Source organism: Alligator sinensis, unplaced genomic scaffold (genome assembly GCF_000455745.1).
Source record: "Alligator sinensis unplaced genomic scaffold, ASM45574v1 scaffold38_1, whole genome shotgun sequence".
Taxonomy (NCBI): Eukaryota; Metazoa; Chordata; order Crocodylia; family Alligatoridae; genus Alligator; species Alligator sinensis.
This window is the reverse complement of record NW_005842179.1, coordinates 230,287-250,399: the sequence shown is the minus strand read 5'-3', so window position 1 is coordinate 250,399 and position 20,113 is coordinate 230,287. Positions and strand designations below refer to the sequence as shown.

Here is a 20,113-nt window from a genome sequence, read left to right as displayed (position 1 = left end):
TGAACCTGGTAAGGGTGCACCAGACCCTGTTGGCTTAAGAGTGACAAGCTTAAATCTAAGCTTTACCAGTAAAAACAATTTTTATTTAACTCCATTCGTTCAAGTCTAGTCAGCTTTGACAGAAGTGCCAGTCTTCCAGGGCACCTATATATGAGCAGTGAGACTGCTCCGACATGTAATTACAACACATTGGAGCAGACTAATTAATTGAGTCTGCTGAAGCATGGTCACTATAGCACTCCAGCAAACTCCAGCATCACATGCATCAGCTCCCCTGCACTGAAAAATGGCAGTGGGGGTGCTTTAACTAAAGCTCATTCTACGTGGGGACACTGATACACATGATACTCTGGGCACTTTAATTAGAGTAGCTCTCACCCCCTGAACTCCCACTCCCGGAGCCTATGTTTAAACACCCTCACCAATTCCTTTAATAACTGGATAAATGCAGACAGATCCTTAGCAGGGACACTTGGCTAGGATAGTATTTACCTGTAACATTTCTTAAATCAGGACAGAGGAATTCTCCTGGCCCAAAATGATCCAAGCGCTGCTTCCAAAGACCTTCATTTCCAACCGCCAAAATATAAGGTTCTTCTTCAACTGATTAAAAATGAATAAACTCTAACTGTGAGGTACTGAGAAAATGTAAATACTGGTAAATTATTTGGCCATTCTTTATATGCCAGATACCAATATCAGAATCCTATTGCATTTGATTATGAAAAGTATGTAGTAAGAAACAATCCTTGATCTGAAAACATTCAATCCAAAGAGATAAAAAAAACTGACAGAAGTTGCAAGAAAAGCATTATCCCTTTTTTTGGTGAGAAACAGAAAAATTAGGGCAAAAGTCCACAAAGGTATTCAGGCACCCAGCTTATATTTAGACACCTCACTTCTACAATTGCTGTAGGAATTATGCACCAAAATATCTCTGAGGCCTCGCCTATGTATTTCTGCAGTAACCACCCACTTACATAACAGGAGCCTACTTTCAGCATTTGGATGCTTATCTTGCTAGGATTCTTGGACCCCAGCTGACTTCCTGCCCCTGGGGCAGGGGGCGGGACCTGATGATCTTCGAGGTCCCTTCCAGCCCTAATATCTATGAAATCTATGAAATCAGCTTTACCTACCACCAGTAGTCTTCAGATGCTAATCTTTGTACTGGTCCTCACCACACTTCAAAAGTGATGCCAGCTACTCTTGTCACCTCAAAGGATACACCATGGGGAAACTAGGCACAAGTGTAAACCCAGTGTGTTCCCATTTTTATTACTGTGTATTATTTACATTAGAAATTATCAAAATTAGCAAACTGTGTTTTGAGAATATAATTGATGATGAAGGCATTATTAATCCTATGTCGTATACAGCGTCCTGTGCCATGCTTTTTTTCCTCTTAATTTTGGATCTTTGCCCAAGGTCTAGGCCTCAGCAGGTAGAGTTTTGTGCACAGGTCAACTCACCTATTTCTCCTCAGTGAGGGAGTCATTCTTACCTTCTTTTAAAGTAGTACCCTTAAAAGACTCTGACCATGGCCCTTCCCCAGCAGGAGACAAAGCTCTCACTGACACCTCATATGCTGTGAAGTTGGACAGGTCTCTCACTGTAAAGTTAGTATGACTGATATTTGAGACAGCTAGATCCTCGTCAGCAGAACCCTGAGATGATACTTTCAAAATATAAGTCCAGTTCTTCCAAGCAGAAGGATCTGAACAGCATAAATAAACAATCACATGATTGGATAAGGAACAGCTTTAACAGATTAATTTCAAAGCAATCAATATCAGAGCATAGAGATTTCCAGACATGTCAAGAGGAATGAAAATTAAACAGCACTAGCTGCTCTCACCACTGATGCCATGGTAGTACATCATAACCCTCAGCTTCTAGATGATCTAGCCTGAAGGGGTTGCCAGTCAGTGGCTCTAGCTACAGCTGCACTTCTGGTATCACAGGTCAAATGTACATATACACAAAGTAGAGCTGATAGCATGCCTGCCAGCCATGGAGTCACCATGGCACTAGTAGGTACACTCTGTGTACCATTGATGACACCATGATACCAGCAGTCAGCATTACTTTCTTTACTTATTTAAGACGTAGCCTGTTAACCCCCATAACAGTAACTCACTCAAGTCAGTCACCGCTAATTGAATTAAGATGAATTTTTATTTTATCAGCAAATCTTGAAATCTTGGCTACTTAACAGTAGGCAACATTGGGCCTTATTTTCCTCTTATTTATACCTGTTGCATATTAATACAATTCCATTGATTTAAACAGAATTACTCTTGATTTAAAAATGGGGCAATGACCTGGGCATTAAAGCTATTCAAGTTGAATTAGTGGGAAGGTGTCAGTACAACAAAAATCAGGAATATCTTTTCTGGGAAGTATAATGCAACATGGACTTGGTTGAACTTACTGGTTCCAATAGTGGGTTCGGGTGGTTTCCAGGTGACTACAGCTCGGTCTGATCCAAACAGAGCTGTGACAAGCTGAGGCGGTGATGGCAAAGGAAAAGGCTGAGTTGACGAGCCATAAAAGAGCAAGTTTCCATACCCAAAATAGTCTGGATCAGTAAGGCTGCAATCTGCAATGTACTCATTAAAGCTGGAGATCCCGTTTGCAGACATCTCTTCATGGAAAACTGCCCTACCATTTGTGACCACCAACGTGTTATTCTCATAAACAAAACTTTCTATGTCTGCAAATGAAACTTTAGGTCGCAGTTCGTTAAATCCTGAACCATCCAGAAAACAAGATACAAAGGACTGTCTTTCTTTGTAGAAGAAAATAAGTCTTTTGGACTGGTAGTTAATCACAAAGTCTTTTGGAGCACGGATTCTCACAACTAGTAAAGCCGCAGTGATTAGATCTGAAGAGGTAGGGAGGCTTGCCCTGTAAATACCATCCTCCAGAAGATAGAAAATATACCTGACAATGAAACAGAACAGCCCAAAACAGTAATACCACCAAAGGAAGGAAAAAAGCACCAATGCTGTACACGTGACATTTTAGTGGCCTACTGGCTCTGAAAGGCACCTGTCCTTTTGAAGAATGATGAGAAAATTATGGTGTCTCATAATTCATATTTTATAAGAAATATATGGGTTCTAATGCTCAACTGGCATAAAATGAGAATATGCAGGTTTACATCAACTGAGACCTGGCCCATAGCTTATTAAAGCAGTGGTGCTCAACTTTTTGGCTCCATGGGCCAAAAAGGGCCAGTCTATGAGCCAAAGCAGACCCTGCACTCCAGGATTGGGCCTGTATGCCTGGATCAGTCCCTTATGCTGTGATCAGAGCCTTGGGACCCTGCACCACTTCCACCAGGCTCTGCGCACTGGGATCAGGGCCCGACACTGCCTAGTCCTATATCTAGGGATCACACTCTGAGGCTTTACATCACCTCCACCCAAGCTCTGTGCTCTCCTTTGCACTGGATCTAGTGTGCAAGGCCACAGCCCACAGGGCGCCCCATGGGCCAGCAGGGAGACCCACAAGCCAGATGACAAGGCACCAGGGGCCAGATCTGGCCCACAGGTTGAGGGAGTGAGTACCCCTGTATTAAAGTATTTTTATACATAATCTAAACTGCCAGTCAGAGACCTTTAAAATGCAAACAAGCATTTCCATGAAAGCATACAATGTCTTTTTTTTTTAATTAAATATTTTCAGATACTTTGTGTATTGGAAATACAGTCATGAACTTACTGGAAAAGATCCAACCATGAGTATGAGTGGGCTGAGGAGAAGTAGGAACAATCTATACAGTATTTATAATTGTTGTCTGGTTTTTGTTTTATTTGGGGTTTTTTTAATTGAGAAGAGCTGGAATCAGTAAGTGACTGACTAGCAAATTGAAGAAGATTGAAGAAGAGCTCAACAGTAGATCTGTTATTAAGCCATCAAAGCAGACTACTTACCCATTATACGGGTCAGCTATAACTTTCCTAGGGGAAGTCACTGAAGGTGGAGTAATGTCTTCAGCTACTGTGCAGTTCTCTAAACTACAGATATATACCTAAAGAAAAGAATATAAAGTACCCAATGTTTACTGGTGACCAGCAGCCTGACCTGATATTCCTTCTAGTAAGCATAGGGATAGACTCCTCTAACAACTTTAGCCCCTGCAAGCTTTCATCATTCAATTATAAGACTTACTGATTATGGCAAGCATGAGTGCATATATTAAGAAATTATTCATTTACTCTCCACTTAACCATCTGATTTCAAGTTGGAGGAAACAGGCTAGCTTTGAAGGCTGACCAAAACAGACGTTGAATTGGAACCAGCTTATGAAGGGGAGAAGTTGTTTCTGGATCCTGGAAGCAACCTAGGACAAATTTGACTTCAGGTCTTTTCTAACCTATGCTGTCTTCAGTGAACCCTTGCAGTCACTTTGTGAGTGTAGGACTGGAAGAGCATGAAGTTGTCTGGGCACAGTAGGTCCTGTCTGTATATCCCCATGGACAGTAAGTGAAGACTAAGGAGGCAGAAACTTGCAGGAGGCATCTTCAGCTGCCTATTTCTGGCAGCTGTCTCTGGCTTCTCCTCCCATGTTTACAAGAGGACTAAGAGGCCATCCCAAGAACTGACCACTCTAATTATTAGTTTCATGAGTAGAGAATCAAATGTGCAATACAACAGTCTTTTGCAGGTGGGAAACTGGGATACAGACAATGAGTGACTTTTCCAGGGAATGAGCCATAAGTCAATCAGTGTCAGGGCATAGCTTATAGCAAGGCTTTTGAGCAAAAACTGATGGAATTCTAGATACAGGTTTCCCCCGCTTTATGCTGTACATGTGTTCCTGGAAAACGGTGCATAACTCGAATTCGCATAAAGGGAACCCACTTTACAATGTAACAAACAGGGATACATTCCAAGACCTCGACTGTACTGACCCCCAGACCCATTTCTACCACTTTTACAAGACAATTTTGATATTCACCAACAGCAGACAGTACACACAAGCACAGGACACTATCAACTACAGAAAAACGTGTCACAGACAACGAGTGAGGAGCACAGTTCCACACAGGAGACTATATTTTGGTGCACGTCACTCCCACAGTACACTGCACAAAGCAGCTGACTGCCTGCTGCCACCACACCAATCACATACGAGTGAATTTATCTCTGATATAATTAATTTTTGGTGTAAAAACCAGTCATCGCATAGGAGCAAATTCGTACATACATAACCTGCATAAAGCCAGGGAAACCTGTAGTCTGTTTACTCTTAATTTGCCAGAGCAGTTCTATTTTATATGAACAATATAAATCCTATTAAGAAGAAAAGAAGTATGCTGTACAGCGATACTATACTTCATAAATTCTTTGTCTTCTCATGCAAAATAGATCATGAAGTGACTCTTTAAGTATTATGAAGTTTTTTAAGCCCCAAACTCCTACCTTTGCATTCATGACAAAGTACATCATCTGGTAAAGCCAGTCCACAGAGATTGAAGTAATTGTTCCCAAGCCAGTGTAAAAGAGCTTTAGGTCAGACACATCAGACATGCTAGCAGCTCCTTTTACCCAGATAGAATTCCCCACTGAGAAATAGACAGCTTGCTGATAAACATTCACGGCAATCCCTAGAAACAGCAAGGCAAACATGTACACACAGAGCTAGTTAATATAGGAAATCCATTTTGATTTTTCATTGCATTATAAAAATTATCTTAGAATGAGATGATAGTTCTTAATATGAGATCTGACCAGACCTGAAAAAATGTTAATTAAGCCCGATGCTTCAAGTTCATATTCCCATAAAATACAATATTTCTGGTAACCCATGAAAGTAATACTAATATACGCAACCAAAATAAAAATAATGAATAGACATATTAGACCAGATGACAGCCAACCAGTCACCCTACCTGGTAAGAAGAGATACAATTTGCATCTCACTTCTCAAGCACAATTCATTTTACTCCAAGTTAGAAAAAGCAACCAGTGTCTGCATCAATACCGTATTATAGTGGTTATCATAGTCTGGGGCATATGTGGTTTCTGCATCCTTGTGGCATTGTGAACCAGGGGATTTGAGTCCAGATATCTGAGTTTTCTCTCATGTACCATGCCAATGCAATCTTTTTAAAGGTGTCGCAGGGTACAACACAAGTTTAGCATTGTTAGGTGTACAAACATCCACACGTGATTCACAAGATAAACTTAGAGATTTCAAATAAGAAATCACAGTTTTCAAGTCATTCTGAACTATTGTGGTCTTTCTGAGTTCTTTAAAATAGAAGAATTGATCAATTATTTTTCCATGGTCAAGAAACAAAGTGAACGCTAACAGCTGTCATTTTTTCAAAGGTTGCCTTGAGTTTAACAAGGAGTGCCTTGCGTCTAAAAAAAACATTGGTCTATTGACCAATTAATGCTTATGGGGCACCTGAATGCTACTGCAGTGGCGATATATCAGTATCTATGCAAAAGAGACATAGAGATGGAGAAACAGACAGATGTAGTGACAGGACTAACCTGTAATATTGTTGCATATAACATTACTCTGAAGGCATTCTGCTGCTTCCAAAAATGATTCCATGGATCTCTTTCTTAGAGATTGGTATCTGGTTAGAAAAAGCCATTTTGCTTTCTCTTTTACTAAGAATTAAAAGGACAATTTTACATAAGTTATGTTTTAAAAGAAACACAAATACAAAGGATAATGTTGCTAACTTATACATCTTCAAGTTAAACACCCTTTGCGTATATACAAACATAAAACTATCTTTCTACCACCACTTTGTGAAAAAACATAACACACACGTGGGGTTTTACTGCATTCCTAAAACCTGAGGTCTTTTACAAAACATTCTGTAATATATATTCCCTTGTTATGTTATGAAGGTTTTTGTGACTAATTTAACAAAACCTATTAATTAAATAAAATAAAAGTACACTTTATGGTACTGTATTATCCCTATGATTCTACTTGGTTTTGTGTCTGTTCACTTGCTAACTTGCGCACTTTAAATAATGTCTGATTGCTAGTCTCTAGTCCCAGTCTTGATTTTGGGACTTCAGGTTATGGGATATACACTATATTTGTAAGTAAGTTGGTTTGATAGATACCCTCACTTTATAAAAGATGTTCTTTTAAAGTAAAAGGGTCATATCCCAAAGAATCCTCCTTTGCACTCTAGGTTCTAACTTTATGTAACAAGAAATGAGTTTATATTTGATCCAGCTAAAAAGATAGATTCAAATTACATCATCATCCACATAAAGCATATATTGTTAGAATTCAGGTTCTCAGGAAAATTAAAGTTTCATGTGGTGACTATTGGAGGTTTGGTTTCACTAGGGATTTTAACACAAGTTATGTAGTTGCAAATTAACTACAATTTTATGTCCTAAATTAGACATTCCACAAAATTTTGTCTTAGGACACAAATATTTGTGGCTAGGGTTCTCCCCACCCTGGAACAAATATCTGTGAAGTGTCTAGACTAGCTTTTACCATTGTGTTAGCAATCAATTAACTTAAATTGTAAATCTCTCTTGTAGACAACCTGGATTTTTGCAATCCACAGATGGTGGAAAGTGAGTGGGGATGCAGTGAAATCCATGTTGTATAAATAACTGAGTATATCCAGAATTTATGGCCATTAAGGGGATTTTATCCCATCTGGACAGATCTCTAAAACAATAATATTTGGGAACATTGCTTCTATTGTCATCCTTAACTCTCTCTTACCATATTCTTCTGGCAACTAATTAATGTTTCTGAAATGTTTGGAGAACCTCATAAAAACAGGTGGCTATAAGTGTATTGCTATTTTTCTTAGTAACAGATGTCCCTATTTAGAAACAAAGAACAAAACAAAATTAAAGAAGGATATGATATGGCATAACTTGAATAAGATTAAGGACTTATGCACATGACATTCCCCTGTTACCATTGTCAATTTTGTATGATTCTGCGTGCTCATACCTTCCGGTCCTGAAGTCCTCTCTTGTGAAACGCTCAGTCAGACCATTAATATTTTCCCCTGTACTAAAGTGAATCATCTGCTCACCTGACAGAGGCCTTTGTTTTCTATATTATTATTATTACATTTACTACAGATGTGCCTAGACAGCAAGAACAGAACTTTACCATCCTGGCCATTGTGAAGGAACAGAGCAATAGACAAGTCTTGCCACAAATGGCCTACAATCATTTTTTCTGCTGTAAAGACCATAATTCATGTGAATTTAAATTTGTTCCCAATGAACAAGAAGCTGTAAGGAATATGCCTAGTGTGTACCTTCAGATTCTGGTGTAGTAATGGTGGCTTCTGCAAATGGCCCAGCACCAACCATATTTACTGCTTCAATCATAAACCTACAGAAAATCAAAGAGAAATTTTCCAAAGCATCACCTGAAATGTAGACCTTCCCAAGCAAAACAATTTTATTGCAATTGCTTATCACATCTCGCTTTCAGTGAAAACATTTGCTTAAAAAAATCAACCAGGGACAAATTCTAATCAAAATATAATCTAAGAAGTGAATGTAATGGCTTTGCTAGATAAGGCAATGCAATCAAGTATATTAAGTAGCAAAATTATGTCCTCAGATTCATGTGACAACTCAATTTGATTTCAAAGAAATGTCTATACACATCTCTAAAAGAAAAACATAGCTTTCTTGAGCTTAATTAAAGGAAAATTTGCAGGTGCTCAGACAGTAGAAAGAGTCTGTATTTCCTCCATGTATGGGAGAAATGCTATACAAACGAAAAATACAAAGGCTGAAGTATTAGAAATCCCACATTTTGGCCTTGCATCAACTTGTCATCTCCAACTGAATTGTTTTTTGGGGATTTTGGTTTTTTTGCTAAAATTCTAATTCCATTATTCATGAGTAAATCTAGAGTAACATAATTGATTTCAGTGGTGAGACCTTGAATTTTTTTGACTGTGTACCTGAAAGGGGAATTTTGTCCACTGATCCTACAAATGCAGTCTTCAGGTGCATCTTTCCTGTTCAGTTAAGACTCATGCACAGGTATTTCTAGGTTCTGAGAACACCAGTGCCCTTTTCCTAATGTATCTTGTCTCACTGCTGTCACATTTAGTCCCATTGATCACCTTCTCTTTTGTACCTGTAAGTGGTATTCGGCAAGGTGGAGAAGAACTGGAAACTTTGACTGCTTGTTGCTCCACGTAGTTCCTGTCTTTCACTGGTCAGCAGTAAATTATAGCCAACAATCAACCCACTGGAGAAAAGTGGCGGAGACCAGCTAACTTCAATGGTGTAAGGGCCTGAGCTTTCGATATCTTTAATAATAGGAGCTGTAACAGGAACTGTGAAAAACAGAAATAACTAACTGGAGACAAGGTTTATGAAATGTGATTCTTTTTTAAGTAAGGAGACAGATAATGTAACAGCCAATTCATGTCATGCTGAGAAGCTAAGTGTTAGCACCACACAGTTTCACACAGAGAAGACACTCGCCAGGCAACACTGCAGAAGGGGAAGGATGCCAGTATTGTGTGACATCCTTGCCCTTTCCTGATCTTTCATATATAGAGTGATCCAAGTTGGAAGAGTGGGGGTGGGAGAAGGAAAGGTCCAGCTCTGCCATTCCCATTTTAACATATGAAGCCCTTAAGTCCCCTCCTGAGATATCTGTGAGCATAAAATGGATAACCAGCTACACAAAGAGAAAGGGGGAGGGGGGCACTAACACATCCCTACACAAAAGCTACCAGTTTCACACTGATCTAGAAAATCCAGGTAGTCCTATGAGGTTTTGTCAGTAACAAACATAGCACCCAAAACACCCATCCTAAGAGGCTGGACAGGATAAAAGAGAACTCTTTGAAGAATATTTCAGAGTTTTACTTCTTCCTTCAACCTTTTGCCATCAGTTTGCACTCGGGAGGGTGCAAACTAGGAAATTAAAACATAATGATTTCAATTAGGGACAGGAACCTATTCCAAATCTTTTGTGACATTACACATAAAAGGCATATGTGTATGCACATGTGGCCACACATCTATAGGTGTTCCCTGCACCTGCCTACTTGTACACTTCAGTATGCCTTGACTTCCTAGTTTTGTCTCAAAGTGAAAGCACATAAATAGTACAAAGAAGGCATTAAAAAGCGGGGTCAGATGAACATATAGACACTACTGATATTTCTCATGAGATTGCTAGAGCAGAAGGAGTCTTACACATCTGCTAAGCACCTAGCTTAAGCACAGAAATGGCTAAATATCAACTTGGATACCTATATTGCCTGTCCTGGAGAATCCGTATCTAAAACTCAGCCACCAAAGTAAAGGTCTGGAGATTCTTCCCTGCCTGCAATGAATCATTTGTTTTTAGGGTCTAACAGATATTGCTGAACTGTCCAACAGAGATGACTCATCCCCAGAGATGACAGAAATATAACTGAAGAGCGAGTCTTCAGTTAAGCGTGATTAGCATAATTGTGTTTGACAATTCCCATCACTTCCCCTTGTTGTTTGTAGCTTATAAAAAATCATCTTCATTTAACTGCAAAAACAATCCCAAATTCCTCTCAGCAGCACCTTGCACTATTGAGATGCAGGTTTTATCACAAGCTAAGGCAGAAGAATTCTGTGGGAAACCTTCATTAAAATTAAAAGACCTCCAGAGGAAAATTGATGTCACACCGCATCAGTACCAAGATTAGCTGAAACCATTAGTTCATACCTCAGCAGCCTGCCCAACTTTCCATCATTCTGTGATAAACACCACCTTTTGGAAGGAACCTTAAAAACAGATGCCAAAGGTCCTGTGTGACTTTTTAGGAGAGACTAAGACATATAAGAGCTAAGGAAGTACAGATGAGATGAATGGATTGTAAAATGGACAGAAAAGTGGCTGGATCATCAGACTCAAAAGGCAGTAGTCAATGACTCCATATCTAGTTGGCAGCTAGTATCAAGTGGAGTGCCCCATGGGTTGGTCCTGTGGCCAATTTTGTTCAGTGTCTTCATCAGCGACTGGAAGATGGGATGGAGTACACCCTAAGCAAGTTTACAGATAACACCAAGCTTATGGGGGAGTAGCAGAAATGCTGGAGGGTATGGCCAGGATTCAGAGAGACCTCAACAAATTGGAATATTGGACCAAAAGAAATCTCATGAGATTCAATAAAAAGAAGTGCATAGTCCTGCACTGAGGATGGAACAATCCCATGCACCGGTACAGGCTGGGAACTGACTGGATAAGTAGCAGCTCTGCAGAAAAGGACCTGGAGCTTACAGTGGACAGAAAGCTAAATATGAGCCAACAACTGCCCGTGTTGTGAAGAAGGCGAACTGCATATTGGGGTACATTAGTAGATCTGCCAGCAGATCCAGAGAAGTGATTATGCCCCCCTAGTACTGTGTCCAGTTTTGGGATCCCCACTGCAGAAAGAAATGTAGACAAATTGAAGAGAGTCCAGCAGATGGCAATGAAAATGGAAAAGGGGCTGGGGCACATGACTTATGAGGAGAGGCTGAGGGAACTGGAGTCTGGAGAAGAGAAGATTGAGAGCCTTTGAGGTCACATAAACTTTGAGGTCACTTCCAGTTCTATGATGCTATGATTCTAATACCACAGAATAGGTAAGAGAAAGAAATGAACAGTGTTTCCAGCTAAAATAGTTCCAAAGAGGATGGAGCTAGACTGTTCTCAGTCATGGCAAATAACGGAACAAAAGGCAATGGTCTCAAGTTGCAGCAAGGACAGTTTATGTTAGATATTAGGAAAATCCTTCAGAACAGGTTACCCAAAGAGGCTGAGAAATCTTTATCCTTGGAGGTTAAGACCTGGCTAGACAAAGTCTTGGCTGGCATGATGACCTTGTTTTGAGCAGGTGGATGGCCCTGTTTTGAGCAGGAGGTTGGACTAGATGACCTCCTGTGGTCCCTTCCAACCCTAATTTTCTATGATTCTATGATTCTTAGGTTTTTATTGATGCCCTTGGTCAAAAATTCCCTCCCACTCTATTTCCTTACATCCATTTGTATGCCATCCTGACTCAAGACTGGCTTAAAGTCCCAAGCTAATTTATAGGCCCACAACATCTAATGCACAGAAATTTTGAAATTTCAAAAATCAAGAATTCTCTTTAAAACAAATACAAATAAGAACAGAAAATCTAAAACTTTGTAATATTGCCCCTGAAACTATCATCAGGGACATTAATTACCTCCAGATGGGTAAGTCCGGTAACTGGGGCTAGGTGGAGAATACAGCTGCAGCTGAGATGTGAGGATCCAAACTATGCGAAACACATACTCTGTAAAGGCTTGAAGATTATTCACTGTATATGAATGCTCAGATGTCACCTAGATCAATATGCACACATAAATATTTTCATTATTGAACCATGCAAAGTTGCCATTTATGATCTTAGTCTAGCCTGGTATTGCTATATTAAAAAATGTGTATTAGGAAATTATAGTTCTGAATTTCAATTTAAAGTAGAAAAAAGTCAAATTAACTGGTTTTCTTTAGACAACATCTTATTATTTCTTCTTTATTTTAATAAAAATTCACCACAAATTTAGCCAAACAGAAATTGGATGGGTGCATGGTTGGGCAGGTGGATGGATGGATGGATGGATGGAACATAATATCTCAATTTTAAAGAAATAATACAATATTAAACACTCTAACAATAAAACATTTCAAATTTCAGCACCTATACCAAAAGCCTCATGGAAGCTTTAATAAATATCATTATGCCTGAATATAATAGTCTAAAAGATATCAAAAATTGAAATGCAAACCAACAAACACCAACAAAATACTGTAATTACACAAATAATTTCCAGATGTTTTATACTTTTAACCAACTGAAATATAACATGCACAGAGGAATCTTTTTATATGCCAGCAAAACGCAGTTTTTATTGTGAAATCTAAGATGAAACCTTTTTACTAACATGCAACAAAACAGATTTAGATTAAATCTCAGGAGAAACTTCCTTGCAATTAGATAACTAAGGCAGTGGAATATATTGCCCAAGGAAATTGCAGTATCACCTTCACTAAAGGTTTTCAAAAGAAAGCTGCATAAGAATTGGATGAAGATAGTTTAAAAATAGCATTCCTGTCTTCTGCATGCGGTTCGACCAGATAAACTTTGAGATCACTTCCAACTCTATGATGCTATGATTCTAGTACCACAAAATAGGTAAGAGAAAGAAATGAACAGTGTTTCCAACTAAAATAAGATGGACTGCAAACAATAATAATAAAATATTTATTTAAAAAGTAAATGGAACTATTTTGTCCTTCCTTACCTCAGTGTACCTCCAGTCTCCAGGGAGCTGATTGTACTTCCACTGGATGATGTATTTCACCCAAGAAATATTAGCTGACTTCCATCGTAAAGTCACATTGTGGCTTCCAATGATAGATGCAAATGGTGCTGTAGGTGTGTTCAAGTAATCTTTGGGGATGGGGGGAGGTACAATTAAACATAAAATAAAAATCTTAAATCAATAATCCCTTTATTTTTGTATTCTGGTAGTTTCTGTGAAGTATCAGAATGAAGCAACACTCTCTGATGCTACACTGAAATAGCAGCACTTTGGTGGGGAGGCTCCTGGTATGCTTGGTAAAGGTGAGGTAGATACGTCTCTACCCCAGGTACCTTAATATAACAGGTAGCTATACAACCATTAAAAACATAGAAAAGATGCATACCCAAAAAAGTATGAAACTGGTTGCTTTGGGAACAAATGATAGGCATCATCCTGAAACATAAATTAAATATTCTTTTCATGATCAGTAGGCCAACAAAAGACTATAATGAAATCTTTGAGGCTATCCTTACATTGTTTCATCCAAACAGGAAAGAAACAGTAGATTTCTAAGAGTAAGATTTGCAAAAGTGCTCAGTATTGATCTAACTGTTCCACTGAAGTCAAAGAGATTTTTTATCGCTGATGCAGATATGGCGAAGCTGAGTGTGTTTGAAAATCCTTCTCCAATCCTCTGCGCTTGGATTCAAAGATTTTGAAGTTCATGGTGCTAAAAATATATTTATTGTAACACAATATCTCTTTCTCTATTTTTAAGCTGAAGACAATAATAGGACTGTTCATCTTTTTAGTACAATATCTATATAGGAATCAGAAAATTGCAATATACTCCTGACTTTGCTCACACAAAACTAAAGTAAAATGGGGGGTGTCTACACATACATTTATGCCATCTTAAATTTACTGCACAGTAAATTACTGCGTAGTAAGCAGGAATAGGCCAGGTGTCTACACATGCAGGTGTTAAAGCACATTAACACTGTGTGTGGTCTGTTTTGGGACTAAAGTTAATTCCAAATCAAACCACACACACAGTGTTACTGTTCAGTAAGGCATCTACATCTATGTTACTGGGCAGGTAATGTAGGTATCAAATTTATAGTCAAGTCAGTGTAAGCCACCATATTTACTGCGCAGTACGGGCATACACGTGTAGACACGCACCCGTACTATGCAATAATTTTGGTTACTGCACAGTAAATGCACACACGTAGACCTGCCCTGGTACTCTTAGAAAAGAGTTCCACAAGCTATGAATTACTCCTCAACGAGATGTTCATGCTTACCCTGTATTTTAATGCCATAAGCATTCTCTGCACAGCTGCAGCCAAACTTGCAGGAAATTCTCTGTATAAAACATACAGATCTTTAGTTTAGTATAAATACTGTAGGTTTTCTTGATAGAAGCATCCAGCCATACTAATACCATAAAATCAATTGTGTTCAGTCTCAAAATAATGGTACCATAGGCTTAATGCAAAAGTCTGCTGGCGGGAGTGAGTTTTTCTAATTGGCACTTAATCAGGCTTTGTTTTCCCTTTATTGCCCATTTTCTGCAATATGTGGGACCAAATCCTGCTCACTTTTCATTGGACTCCATTAAAAATATCTAAGTAAGCAAAACAGGATATTGCCCATTTTTATTATAATTTGTGATAAGTTCTAGTCACTGAGCCTTGCCCTTTTCACTGTTCCTTATGCCCGTAATGCTTCCTAATCCTGATATAAAAGGATCTTGAGGATAGAGTAGATCACAGACTAAATATGGGTCAACAATGTAACACTTTCAAAAAAGTAAGAGTAGAGCGTCATTTTTAAGTAAAAAGGAAGTGTCTATTTTACACTTTTCAGCTGGAGTGCTGTGTGTGGTTTTGGGCACAAATTATGGAGAATTATGGAGACAAATTGGCAATTCCAGGGGAAGGCACAAAAATAGAAGGTTTGAAAATATGACATATGATGGAACAATTGTGCATTTTCTTACTTTTTTCTTACTTTAGAAAAAAAGAAGGCTAAAGCAGGAGACAAGATAACCATATTTTAGCATGCAAGAGCTTGCTGTAAAGGGGATTGGGATCCATTGTTCTTCATGTTCTCTGGAATAGGAGAATAAATTACCTATAGTTTAATCACAGCAAAAATGGTTTAGATAGAAACTAGGAAAATCTTTCTAACTACAAAGCTACTGAAACAGATGATGAAGGGAGATTTTAGATTCCTCTCATTGCACGTTTCTAAGAAGAAGTTAGGTAAATACCTGGTCTGAATATACTTAATCCTGTTTCAATGCAGGACTAATGGACTAGATGTCTCCCAAAAGTCCTTTGAAGCCCTAAATTTCTATGTTTACTATTAAATCATATTAATAGAGTGCCTGAATTTCCAATGTCTGAATTTCCATTGTGTAAAGTTGGGTGCCTATCACAGGGACCTTTTGAGGCCACCTCTATGTGATGTGCTCAGATATTGCAATGAAGAATTCTATAGAAACATTATAGCATTACTACTCAGTGGATTCAACATACACTATATAAAGTAGTTCCAACTTAAACTGGATTCAAATAGTCCTGCTCCTGTTGAACAGTGCCTTTTCCCAGTAATAGTCCTAATAAACTCAGTCGGAACATTCAGGGTATAAGGCGCTACCCAACATGGCAAAAGGTTCCATAAGCAGAATCTGTTCCATTAAGCAGCATTCACCATGAATGGTTAATAAACCATGATTTCTCAATTTCATGGTAAATAGATGGCAAGTTTTAGCTTAAAAAGCTCATCCCTTTATTAATCTCCTCAGCAAGAGAAAAAATTAAGTCTAGGCCTATGGCAGTTAAGGATCAGTCTGTAAGGAAGAGGAAAAAGGACATGAAATCAAGAGGAACTGGAGGAAATGTGTGTACTGAATTAGTTTCATGACAAGTTATTCAAAGTGGTGTAAACCAGCAGGTACATGTACATTTAAAAAAAAAAAGCTACCCATTCTTGACTGTCAAAGCCCAAGACATCCAGTAAGGCTGCCGCTGAGAGTTTGTAAAGACTTAGCCTCCTCATGGTGCCAAGAACAGAAGCATAATTGCCAATGTTTGTACAGTTTGTCTTTCTACGACAAAGGTAGTTTACTTGGAAATGTTTACATTGCTACTAACAGCAAAACAAAAAAGTTACTTCCTTAATGCCTTTAATTAAGCAATAAGTCTCTGCTTTGTACTTGGGATTGGCCTACTGCCTGTTCATGTAGTTTGAAGCATAATAAGACATAGTTATATGTCTGTCTCTACAGTATTGGAAATTAATTGCTAAGGCAGTTCTCTCTTATCAGTTTCCATGAACTTCAGGAAGTATATACCATGAAGCCATAGACCATTACCAAAAAAAAGAAATAAGTCCACCCACTATAATATGCCATTCGTCACATTTTACTGATGCAAAAGTTAATTATTACTTGAAAAATGTTTGCTGTATGAAAAGAACTAGTAAAGCAGGAATATTTATTATCTTCAGCTTTTGAATATCACAGGATTTTGCAATAGAGATAAGCCTAGACAAAACAAAATAAAGCAAAACCTGGAGCCATTGGCAACGTGTAAGGGGTGCACACTGGTGCATGTCCACCCCTAAGATTGGCAGTGCCATAAAAGAAGCTGTTGCCAGCATCTGCAGGTAGTTGCCGACCGCTGGTTGGCACCTGCCATCCCCCCACCAGCCCTGCCAACACCGCTGTGGACAGTGGCGGGAACTCCCCCCTCCCCACCTCCATGCCCCCGCCACAGCCTGCAGGTGATCGCTGTGCCCCCCCAGCCTCCGAGGGCACGCATCGTTCATGTGCACAGTAATGAATGTGCATGGTTTTTCAGTTCTACTTAATGCGTAGCAGCCTATTTTACTGCATGTTAATGTAACTGCATAGTTTTTTATGTGATGCTTTAATGCACAGTAAAATAAGCTACTGTGCATTAAAGTACATGTGTAGACATGCCCAGTGATACTCAAGCCATGCCTGCCTGCATCATCTCTCTACTAAGACCAGGACCACCAGTGAGAAACAAGCAACTCCCACCCATTCCTAATCTGTGTGTATCTAAACAATTAGGCAGAATAGATGGCTTACAGGTATCCTAACAGTGTGCCTGGGCATGTGCTCAGGACCCTCTAAGCTGTCTACCTTGCTGAATTGCTGGATTTTGATGAGAGTGAGCTGGGCTTGTTTCTCAAAAGTGTTCAGGGTCTGGGTAGAGAGGGAGTATGGATGTAGCTAATCACTTAAAAATAGGACATGGGTCAGTTAGGCTCTTTTGAAAAGTTTCCCCTCGGTGACAGTTCCCAGTCTGTAAAATAAAGATTACAATACTTCCTTTGTATGTTTGTCTGCTTCAGTTGAGGACTCTTTAGGACACAGAGAGCCCAATTTTATTCAACCTATTAAGCTTGTAAGTGGATCTGGATGCCTAAGTGTGATTCTATTCCACCCTGCTTGAGTCTCTGAAAAAACATTTAATGCAAAAGATGGGTGGCGGTCTTCCTTCTTGTTCTCACTGCTCTTTTATGATTCAATCAGATGTGTTTCAGATGCATTAGGGGATTTTCAGGAACTTGAACAGGGTGAAATTGCACTTAGGAATCCTAAATCCACTTAGATTTCTAAACATGGAATGGAATCTAGCCTGAACTGTCACCTAGCTGCATGGATATACAGTCCATTTTGTATTGGGACCCTGATCTTGGGGAATACCTGTAGGCACAACTATAAAAATGTATGCCATGATTAATAACAAGAAGTTAAACACTCCATCACACACTGCAATCTGTAGATATATCCTTAGATACAACTCTTTCAAGAAGGGATTATTCTGCAGTTTTAGGGCTTGGACTACATAATCAAAATTCTGGATGTTTTACATGTTAATTGTGTTTAATTCTGTTTTGCAAAGATTTTAAACATTGAAATGATTTTTAGAGCCTTTGCTTTGATCTTCCTGGCATTTATCTTACCTCACATGCTCTAATGTAGGTCTGGTTCTGTAGAGGAGCAAACACAAAGAAATACTATTAGCATAAATATACAATCTCGCAATATCCCAATAGTCCAAATAATATAACATAAATTAATGAGGCAGTTTCTGCAGCACAATATAACCTGTAAAAGCCTATCACAGTTGCAAACAGTTGAAAAAAATAAATAAATACGTAAGGCCAGGATTTGAACGATGCTAAGTCCAAATGAGTTCCAGTTGTGCAGAAAGAGAGGGACTACCTCAATGGAGGAAAATGACATTAAATGTTTCATGAACAATTTTCCAAAATCTTTTGGTGATTTGTATGTATCTGCTGTTGTTTAAAGGTGGGAAATATAGCGATGGCTTGTGCTGTATTTATAGGTGCATGCAAATGTGGAACAGGCTTAACAGGGTCTGATACTGAAAGATGCTGAATACTAGTAATTCTCATAGACTGAAAGCCCATTTTGGGACTTACAGGGGCAGAGGGAGAGGAAGGAAGGGCGGCGGCAGCAATCCCTAGAGGCAGCACACAGGTGCCACTGTCTAGCCAGAGCCGGTTAAATAAGGAAAGTATTTACCTACTCATATGTACTTAGGTACTGGGCAGCATGGCACCCTTCATGGGATCTCCTAGCACCCTTAGGCGCTGCAGCACCCTGATTGAGAGTCACTGACCTATGCCAAAAACAGCTGTTTTCCAAGTTCAGTACACTCTATTTAGGAACTTCAGACTAGTAAAATCATGTTACATATTCCAACAGGGAATGTACAAACTTATATGGAAAACAAATGGTGGCTGTTACAATTTTTTATTATAAAAATAGTCTGGTTTGGCAAAATACATTTGGATAATTTCCTAGAGGAAATCTGAATGTATGAAGTGGAACCATGATGAATAACATACTTACACATTTCAGCGGGCAATTTTCTTGTACTGTTGCATTCCAAAATTGACAGCCCTGTGTGCACTGTAAAAAAGACAGTGAATACTAAATATTTAAATGGTAGTTCAATAGGCAAAGAAAAAAGACAATGATCTAGTACCAATGCAGTTGGTGTTAGGACAGAAGTGGGAAACCTGGGTTCAGTTCTACACTCTGGCAAGACTTCTGTGTAATCTGGGGCAAAACACTGAGTTTCCCACAGTTTTAGCTCCCTGTTTATAAAAAGGGAGGCTTTTGTGAGGCTAAATAGTCACTTTAGATACAACAGTAAGACAAGGAAAGTACCTAAATGTCGGTCCAAATTTTTAAAACCTAGTTTAAAATATATGACTGACTAAACAAATCTATTGCATAATTTTGTATGTAGAAATTGTAGAAGCAGTACCAAGCTGCACACCTCCATACAGAGATCTGTTCCTCCAGAAACAGACCATAGGCTGATTTCTGGCTAAGAAAACCCCAGTTCATTCTTGCTGTAGGAAGGGGAAAATTAATTCCCAACATGAAGCACTTAGCTGCCAGAGGATGGAGTCAATGCTCTATCCATTTCTCATTCTGCGCCATGCCTGGCTTGCAGAGGTAAGGACCAGATTTGAAAAATAAGTATTGCCAGCCCCAGGCATTCAAAAAAATGAAATTGGCATTAAAAATCATAAATTTTATTTTAAAAAATTGGATTCTTTTTGTTTGCCTTCTACTTCTAAGCCTTTCAGATTCATTATATATCATTGTTTTCTTTGTCACTGTGAAGACTACATCTACTTTAAAAAATGAGGATGTCTGATCTGACTCCAGAGGCCAGGGCCTTAACAAAAACACCAAGTACAGCAGGGCTCGAAGAAAACTGTAAGTGTTGCC

The 20,113-nt window shown here is 38.9% G+C and overlaps 1 protein-coding gene across 2 annotated transcripts in view; it reads right to left on the bottom strand.

Annotated features, from left to right (window-relative positions):
- Positions 1-20,113, bottom strand: part of ROS1 (ROS proto-oncogene 1, receptor tyrosine kinase) — a 108,777-nt gene that overhangs the window by 84,681 nt on the left and 3,983 nt on the right. Inside the window, exons 3-15 of one of the 2 annotated variants that reach the window (XM_006026162.2) lie at positions 19,220-19,279; positions 18,304-18,330; positions 14,604-14,664; positions 13,294-13,442; positions 12,195-12,333; positions 9,125-9,326; positions 8,286-8,362; positions 6,514-6,636; positions 5,434-5,618; positions 3,942-4,039; positions 2,435-2,946; positions 1,505-1,717; positions 493-603 (exon numbers count right to left, since the gene is read on the bottom strand). In XM_006026162.2, the coding sequence (XP_006026224.1) occupies positions 493-603; positions 1,505-1,717; positions 2,435-2,946; positions 3,942-4,039; positions 5,434-5,618; positions 6,514-6,636; positions 8,286-8,362; positions 9,125-9,326; positions 12,195-12,333; positions 13,294-13,442; positions 14,604-14,664; positions 18,304-18,330; positions 19,220-19,279 (1,957 nt within the window). Of the gene's footprint in view, positions 1-492; positions 604-1,504; positions 1,718-2,434; positions 2,947-3,941; positions 4,040-5,433; positions 5,619-6,513; positions 6,637-7,732; positions 7,838-8,285; positions 8,363-9,124; positions 9,327-12,194; positions 12,334-13,293; positions 13,443-14,603; positions 14,665-18,303; positions 18,331-19,219; positions 19,280-20,113 lie in introns of those variants that run through there. The other variant, XM_025207061.1, reaches the window with a different exon arrangement.